General features: G+C 39.2%; 1 protein-coding gene across 5 annotated transcripts in view; it reads left to right on the top strand.

Annotated features, from left to right (window-relative positions):
- ABCA8 (ATP binding cassette subfamily A member 8) overlaps positions 1-2,282 on the top strand; it is a 67,389-nt gene extending 65,107 nt beyond the window's left edge. For all 5 annotated transcript variants that reach the window (XR_011423142.1, XR_011423143.1, XR_011423144.1 and 2 more), the window contains 2 exons: positions 1,190-1,245; positions 1,376-2,282. Coding sequence is in view for 2 of the 5 variants with exons in the window: in XM_005597239.4 (XP_005597296.1) it covers positions 1,190-1,245; positions 1,376-1,474 (155 nt within the window). In the remaining 3 variants the exon portion in view is untranslated. The remainder of the gene's footprint in view (positions 1-1,189; positions 1,246-1,375) is intronic.
- Positions 2,283-9,536: the final 7,254 nt, after the last annotated feature.

Here is a 9,536-nt window from a genome sequence, read left to right on the forward strand (position 1 = left end):
AATTTTAGGAGCACAAAATCAAGGAGATGGAGGGATTCTGGAGTGGAGGGGAGTGATTTTGAACTTTGCTTTGTGAAGTTGTTCCATGTATTTGTGTGTATATATAATTATATTGGTACAACCTGAGTCAAAATTCAGTTATATATGCAATTAAGGAGAATACTTTCTTTTGGAACATTAATGCATACATATTTAAAATTAAATTTCATGTGGACTTGCATATCATTTTATTGCCTTAGGCTGTAGATTAAGAAACTGACCTCTTGTCTGGTCATTAAAACCATCTTCTTGGGTCTGCTGACTTTAAAACTGGCCACCCTGCCTCTGCCCTCACCTGGCTCATGTTTTCCTGCCATCCGAGCCCGTTCACTCTGCTACTCTAGACTGCGCTGGCCAGGACTGCCTCTCTATACTCTCTTCATTGCCACTGCTCAGGATAGCTTCACTTGCTTGTCACCTTCCTTGAGGAAGAGATTCAAGTCTCCCGGTTCCAGAAGACTCTTCTTACTCCTGTTCTGAGTGTCCCTGGTCACAGCGACATGCCTTCTTTCCATTCTCTGAGCTGAGCACCTCAGCGTTCTAGGCCATTGAGCCATGTGGTCACTCACAGCACTCCCTGGATTGGCACTGTGGCCAGTACTGGCCTGGAACTGTTAGTGGCCTATTTCCAGTCTGCTAGGCTCCTATCAGGGCTCTAACTACACTTCCCAGTCTATTTTGGTCGAGGACAAGGGCTTTCAACCCAATTTGGAGCAAGCTGCAATGGTTTCTGGAAAGAGCCCGGTGAGGCTGTCTGCTCCCTAGAAAACCACAGATGTCTTTCCCTATAATCTTCAGATGCGGCCCTTTCCAAAATGAGTCTTCCTGCCACCTCTTCCTGTGCTGAGTGGGCAAAAACACTGACTCACCTGCAGGGAAGGGAGCCTTCTCAGCACCGTTCCCTCCCTTAAATAGAGAGCTCAAAACTTGTGTAGCATCCAAGCGAAACACAAGCATCTTTCTCCCCAAACCTAGGTGAATGCATTGGTGTATTTTAACTGAATGCTGTACTCAAACCATGAAGGATTATTCTCTTAACCTATTTATTTAAGATTTTTTAAAGAATTGTTATTTGTACTGTATGCTGACTGCTAAGATCATCTGGATATAAAAGTATATGAAGCCCTAATGTACATCCATCCTTACACAGTTAAACAGAGCTTCCACCTGGAGGACTACAGCCTCTCGCAGTCCACTCTGGAGCAGGTGGGTCAGTTTTAGTGATTTATATTATCCATGGACCATAAGTGTATAATATGTGCACATGCTTTGCAGTTGCTTGGAATTACAGGAGGCAGTGTGACATCCTCTCTTTTGATTTCTTGCCCCCTTTCAGGTTTTCCTGGAGCTGTCCAAGGACCAGGAGCTGGAGGACTTTGATGAGCAACTTCCCCGCTCAGTGAAGTGGAAGCTCCTCATGCAGGAAGAGGCTTAAGGCTCGAAATACCCTATGTTTCCATTCAAGCTTGTGGTTGTTTTTTAAGACATTTATTTTTATAGCATCAATGTTGTATTTTTAGGAACTATATTGTAAATACTGACATGGTTCTTCATGTGGTGGAGAGAAGGAGCGAGTCTTGGGCAAATGCAGTGACAGCATGGACAGAGACACTTGGCTGAGTCCATCTCTTGGTCGCAACTTCCATATCTCTGGACGTCACCCTGATTCCATTTTTCTGTAAAATGGAGAATAAATAAATTTACTTTTATAAGATTGTTTCATTTTCTGAGTATGACAAACAAATTTTGTTTAATTTTTTTTATCAAAACCTTAAAATATTTTTTCTAACCCAGACTAAGAAGTCTATATATTTACTCTTCTGCAAATCTCATACTTTGTAAAGCTGATATTTTAACAAGAATTTAAGTGACCATGTCCAAAAATATTATACTCTTTGAAATAGTATTTTCTTATGGCTAAAAACATTAAAACATCATTGGCCATAATATCTGATATTAATGTATTTGATAACATATCCACTGGTAACATTATCAATAATACAGACATAGTCTGGAAAACTAAAAACTTGCTATTAGAAATTTATTGTACTATTTTTATTTCTGTAAACCAACAGAGTCCCATTTTCATTGTATTTAAATCTAGGCTTTAGAGATGCCTGTACTGTAACTGATCTTTTGTGGATATTTGCCACTTAGTCTCAGAAAGTTGACAATGTGGTAACAGGTCAAATGACCAAGTTGGTGGAAAATGCACAATAAATCTCATATGTGTACTTTTGAAATATGCTTTCTATTTCATTTGTCTTTTTCTTGACTCAGGCTCCTATTTCAAATTCATTGAAATCTAATTGAAAATAATTTCTAAGATAAGAGCTAGTTTGCTGCTTTAATCAATGTGCTACCAAAATGTAAAGGAAGAAAGCATCACACTGTGACTAAGGAAGTAAACAGTGGTGGCAAGCAGAGATATCTCCTAGAACAATCTTCTAAAAATACCAGTTGTGATTATCATGTATAAAATGTAATCAAACAAGATTTTCTGAGTTCTGGAGACGCTTCTCTGAGCTTTCCCTGCTAGTTCTTTGTATACCCTTTTTTCCCTTGTGGAATCCCTGACCCTCCCAGCCTTGGGAAAATTCTTAACATCTCAGAAAATTCTGCTCTGGAGAGCACTCTTCCCCGACTCCCTTCCAAACCCAGGATCTTGCGAGATCTCTTTATTCATCTTGCGTGGGAACAAAAAGATAATTGAAACTCGGGTCCTACCTTCAGTCAATGCTGCTGTATGGCACAGTGATTTAGAGCTTGCTCTAAATTCAATCTTGGATCTACCATTTACTATCGAAGCAGACTTGTTTCCTCATCTATAAAATGGGGTTACCATGACAACCAAAAGTGACAAAAAGCACCAAACTGTTGCCTGGCTGTTGCCAGTACCCAGTGACTCCAAGAAGCTTTCCCATACCCTGGACAGCTCCCTTCTTATTCATATCCCCTCACTTCTCAAGGACACGTCAAAACATACCTGTTTTCACCTCATTTCCTAAGGGTCACCTGAGACGTCTGTAAATAATACACTGAACAGACTTATTTTAATTAAGGACTTCACATTGTAACCCAAAGAAATAATACAAACTAGCTCAGTTTTTTCATTTGAAGTGATTTGGCAGGTCAATGGGAGAGATAACCTGGGCAAGCATAATTTTAGCACCCAAGTGGCTTTTTACTAAGCCTATGGATTGGACCAGTTTGATATCACAGACAACAAGGTCTTTGGAAAAATGAAACTGACAACTGAGTCAAACTTGAGCTTAAGTTTTGTATCTGCTCTTTTGCTAGGAAAACCTGCCCAACTCTTCATGTGGCTTCACATGGGACCAAAAGCTGGTGTTGGCTTCACCTGATATATTAGCAAATGAAATTTGTTGTCACTAATCTGGTACTACACAGAGCATAGTGAACTATGAAATGTTTGACAACCAGTGGCAGATGTTGACATTTCTGAAGTCAATGAGAAAAATCTGGAACTAAAAGCACAGATTAGCTCTGAGATTTCACCCCCAATATGTCACACCCAGTTAAATTTCTAGGCCACGGAAGACAGGAAACATACTACTGTGCGAAAGATAATTATTTTTGCTCCTTATGTTCAATCTTATTCTATCCATTCTTCTTTTTCTCCTAATCTCACTTATATTCTATAATATTCTTTTAGCCTCCTTTGTGTTGCTTGTTCTCTGGTTGTGTAGAGAGCATACAAAATTGTATTCAAGGAAAATGTTCAATTAAAGTAAATAGATTGGGACGGTAGAAACAATACTCCTGGTTAATGAACCAACATGTTTATTTTCAACCAGATGTACAATGTCAAGGAAACATGGCTTCTTTCTCCCTGTCTCAGGCTCCCTCTTGTTGCAGTTTCTGTGCTTTTGATTCCTCTTCTGCTCACATGTTTGCTTCCTTTCCTTCTATCCAAGTTGATGCCACTTTCAAAATCTTTTCCAAGACTTTGTTGAATTAAAACTACGGGGCAGGACTTTTCCACAATTAAAAAGAAAAAACGAAAAAGGGACAGTCTTCCAAGATCCCAGAGAGGCCAAGTAATATATTATGTTGAGCAAGAGATGCTGAAGGGAAGAGCGAAAATATGCAATGCCTTTAAGATGGCGGGAGACGAGTGTCTCAAGAGACATCCTTTGTCTGCTTAACACAAGGAAGACGTCTGCAGCTGTGACAAGATTGAGGGGAGAAGCCGGACCATTACCATCACAGAATAAAGAGGGAGGAGTAACATTTTGAAAGAAGGGGAGGGTCAATATTCTTTTAATAAATTCCAGAATTTCATTGCTTTTTTCTGGGAATTTAAAATTGTGTCTTCATCCTTCTCTTCACATCCAAGAAAAAAATACATGAAACAAATTAAATAGAGATTCTAGAGTTGAGATCTTAATCTTTGTGAACCTGAGGGATTTAAGTCTTGGTTTGGAAATTGAGAGGTATCTTGTATCCATGTTCTAAATAGGCTGACGCTGCCCTGCTGCCACCAGAGAACTGATGAAGACAAAGCATAAAATGTGCTAGGAATTCTTATTATCTTGGTTATTTGAAATCTGACTCCCCGGACTAGTTGGGGTGGTCCTAAAATGAAGGAGAGGAGACTGTAGCAGTTTAGATTTCCAGAATCTATAATACTGGAAAGAACACAGGAAAGAGAGTGGAATAAATGTGGGAATCCAATCTTTCAAAGGCAACAAAACTTTCAAATATCTTCAGCCCTGGCCTTTCCCTTAAGCTCCACTCATATACCCAACCACTTGCTTAATTTCTCCAGTTGAACGTGCAGTTGTCACTGCAAATGTAGGAAAGGAACTATTCCTCAACCCTGTAGGTCCTTCTGGCTGGTCTAAGAATTAAACTGATGTGAGATAGAATAACAGGAGAAAATCAAACAAAGTTTAATAACATGTATACAGGGGAGAAACCCAGGAAAACTGAGTAACTCACCAAAAGTGCCAAAGCCACCACCTTAAATACCATCTTCAGCTAAAAACAAAGGAGGATGTTGGGGTAGTGCTTTGGGACTTCCAAGAAGAGGAAGGCAATTTATGTGGAGATAGAAAAGCAAATGTTTAATAACCAAATATTTGCTGGGCCATCTATAGATAATGTGACCAGAGAGAGAGAACTTTGATAAAAATGGGCTAAACAAGGATCCTCCTGGTCTATTATACCCAGATGATCTATGATGATGGCCTGTCCTGGGGACAGATCTTTTATCTTAAATTCTTTTAGGCAGTTAGGGGAAAGGCCAAAGTTTCTTTCAGAGTCTTTTGTCCTTAAAAGTAATCAAGCCAAAGAGACACATTTTGAGGTGGCCAATTCTTATCCCCCACACAAACAAAACTAGTCCAAAATAGAGCTCCTAATATTTCCCTTGACCTGCTCCATCTCAGTAAATAGCAACACTGCAGTTGCCACCCTAGGGGCCATCCTTGATTTCTCTTTTTTCCCTCCCTCCCATCAGCTGATCCAATGGTACTACTACTTTACCTCCAAATTGTACCCCAAATCCATCCACTTGTTTCCATGTAGTGCTCCAACCATACTCTGAGCTGCCATTGGCTCTCACCAGATTTCTGCATTAGCCTCCACATTGTTTTTCCTGCATCCAATTTGCACCCTGTATTTCATTTTACATACAGGGCCACAAATCATATTTTGTCACCCATCTTTTAAAATCTACCACTGCCCAAATATAAAATTCAAATTCCTTATTCAAGCTTACACATCCTTATATGATGTGGCCTCTTCCTACCTCTCTGCGACTCCAGCCACGTGGACCTTCTTTCTATTCCTTGAACACACTAAAATTCCTCCTACATAGTAATTTTGCATCTGCTTTTCCTTCTGCCAAAACCTCCTTCCACTAGATATTCACCTACTTGGCTTCTGATTGTCCTTCAGGTCTCAGTTCAGATATCTCCTCTTCAAAACTGTCACCCTGAGCACCCAATCTAAAGTAGCTCTCAGTCACTCTCATTATTCGCCCTGCTTTATTCTTCTGAAATTATCTCATTTATGTATTTATTTGTGGATGATCTGTCTGCCCCCAGTTAAAGGCAACCTTTGTGAGTGAAGGAGTCTAATCTTTCCTGTTAATCACTATTCTCCCATGGACTGAAACAGTGCTTGTCCTATAAGAGGCAACTGTTAAGCAATTATTGAATTAATTAACTAAATACAACCCCTGCTTCTCTCTGTTCTAGAACTTACCAACGTGAAATGTAGTAATCTGTCACTAAATTTTTTTCCCCATGAGACTATTGCTTTTTGAGGTATAGTGGAAAAAAATAATTTTCCCTCTACCCTTCTAGGTTCTTGACTGAGGCCCCTCTGTAATAGAAAGACAAATTAACAGGAGAAAAACAAACAGAAGTTTGATAACGTGTATACTTCCTACATACATGGGAGAGACCCAGAAAAACTGAGTAACTCCCCAAAATAGCCCAAGCCATCACCTTAAATACCATCTCCAGCTAAAAATAACAAAGATGTTGAGGTCAGGGGAGAGTCAGTTATGGGAGGTTTTCAGGAAAAGCACAGGAAACAAGGGTATGATTGTTATGCAGATTTAATTCCAAGCCTTCTCTATTAATAAGAGTTTCCAGAGATTTAGTCATCCTCCTCTTCCTGGTACAGAATAGGAGACATCCTTACAAATGGAGATTTCCCTTATAAATGTAAATTTACCTTACAAAAGGGTAACTTCTACTCAGTTTTCAGAGCTTCTCCTGTGTCTACGGTTTCTTAAAAATAACCAGCTCAAAATAATGCCTATACTAAAGAGACATATTTTGAGGTGGTATATTTTGCTCCCCTTCAGAGAGGAAAGGCTATGTCTCATTTTGTTGCCAGCTAATTTCCCTGAGGAACTCAAAGGAGGTTTTGGAAACATTTAAATCTTTCTCCAAATTGGTTTTTTTTTCTGTTATGTTAAGAGATGCAATCACCAACCATCCTGAACAAGACTGAGCCCCACTGCAAGAGCAGCACCTGTGATGAGCCGTGAGTTGACCTAAAATCACCTTTGACTTTATTTTAATGCTAAGATCTCTGCCCCCAGGAGGAGCTTAGGCCTTATTACTGTAACATGCAATGTATGTGGAAGCATGTTTTCCAACCCAGCCTGCACAAGTGAATACACACTTCTCCCTTTTGAATATTTATTCCCCATCCAAAATAAAAGGCTCCTGCTGTCCCATGCTCGGGGAGAACGAAGACTTGGTTGGTCTCCTATTTGCTGTAAATAAATTTTACTTTGTGTCACTACTTCTGGTGAAGTCTCTGATTTCAACTCACCAGGAAGTGGACCCACTTTGGTTCAGTAACAACTTGTCTTTGTGTTCGCAGTTCCCAACACATAGTAGATGCTCAATAAGTGTCAAATAAATATTCCAAGTAATGGAGAATAACTAAAAGAGTAAGGGAAAGATTATTTGAGACAAATTGCTCTTACTTCAAAATAAGACATGTGACTGAAAATAACCTGAGCTTTGTTTGACCAAAGGGCTGTGGACAGTTGAGCAATAGTGACTGATTCTTCTAGTTACAATCTGTGAGCTTCTGAGATCCAAAGAAATCTGGAAAACTGAACTACAAATGGATAACACAAAATCAATGACTAGGAAAACAGATCAAATTTGAGACGGGTGGTTTGCTCTTTTCAAGATGAAAAATACATGATGTATAATCCACCCTCATGGAGAAGTCTCATTCATTTCCTCAATAACTATATACTCCTGAACTCCTTATGTGCCAAACACTGACACAGCTACAGGAATATCAGAATAAGTAAGGCTCTATCAGGAAGGGGAGAGAAGAGGATGCTCCTTAATTAATTAAGCATCTATACAAATGTTATTAATTAAGCATCTAAATAATGTTATTAACTAAGAATCTCCTATATACAATCTTAAAAGGATAATTATTACCACTTTACAGGTGAGGAAACTGAGCTGCAGAGATTAACTCACCTATGATCATACAGTTAGCAGAGCTGGAATTTGAACCCAAGTCTACATGGTTCCAAAGCCCCATGATCATTCCAGTGCATCTAGAATGAAAATAGAACATAATAAATGCAATGCAAACATAATTACATAAAATCAGAACGGTAGCAGAGTAGAATAATTGACCCTTGGCTCTTCCTGGTAGTGAGTACAGAGTTGGAAGCACAGAAAACTTCAAGGGTAGGTTTCCTTGAACTTAGGTCCTACAGGATAAAGAAGAATATGTCAAGTCATTAAGGGGAATTATGAAAAGCAGGTGGATTGGTATGGAGTTGTGAAACTACCTAATCCAGTTGCCATTCCAATTTGGAGAAGGCCAAGGCCAACAAACAAAAAAGATAATTATTTTAACTGCCTAGAGAATTGGAGGAGGGGGGTTACTGGAAAGGGGAGAGCAAACAAAGTTCCCAGAGTCACTTATTTTCAGATCTGTGCCCTGAACCCAAGGATATTGGACCATTTTTTTCATAATGGCCATGGCCATGGTTTGTGGCCATTCAATATTTTATTGGATTTGTTGCAAAATGCAAGCCACAGCTGCTAGGCATTTAGTTGCAGCTGTCTAAGGAATGTCACATCCAGTCTGTGCTTGTTGTAAGCTCTGTGGTTTCCTTTATGAATAGCCATTTCCTTTGTTTTCTCTGAAGAGGGATTTTGAATAGCAGCGATACTTAAAAACAAATACAGGGAGATTGCTATTTGTATGTGGTTTCTGAAACTCTATGCTGCATATCTACTATTCAAAAAATGGGAAGTTATGAAGAAAGTATGTTCTGTGTTTCAGAAAGTTGAAGATGCTGGCATCTTTAAGAAATCCAAGCAGGGCAGAAAGAAGACATTGGCAAAGAACACAAAGAAGGAAATGAGTTCTGGGACGAGAAGGATGGTGCCAAGGGACCCTGGATTGGAGAGGGAGGGAGCTGATCTGCTGCCATTTTGTGCAGTAATAAAAACTTGCTGGAACTCTAGAAGGACAAATGTTTGATAAGTTTGAATAAAAGGAAGCAGAGAAGTTCTGTTAAGCTATTTTTGGAGACTTTAAAACTAATGAGGAAGAGTAATTGCCACAAATAGCCCAATTTAAGGTAAGACCACGATAGCATTATTTCTCCTCCACTCAAAATCACCATGCAAGTGACTTCTGATTAAAACAGGGCCTCAAAAATAATACTCCTTTTGTTTTTATTTTTATTAAACCATACTGCTCAATTGTATGCTCCAAAATCTCCTTGGCACGGAATTTAAAGGACTTAGTCTGATAATGTTTCCTTACCTTTTGGTTTTAATAACAGGTAACTATAGAGTGAGTAGCAGTGTCACAGGTCACTTAAGCAGGTAGGGATCTGGATTTTCCATCTTTCCCGATGTACCCATGTTGCATTTAGGACTTTGATGCTACAAATTCAACTTGGCTAGGTTCTTTTTCTCAGAGCTTCTAATTACATTTGTGAATTAAAATAGAAGTAG

This window comes from Equus caballus, chromosome 11 (assembly GCF_041296265.1).
Source record: "Equus caballus isolate H_3958 breed thoroughbred chromosome 11, TB-T2T, whole genome shotgun sequence".
Classification (NCBI taxonomy): Eukaryota; Metazoa; Chordata; class Mammalia; order Perissodactyla; family Equidae; genus Equus; species Equus caballus.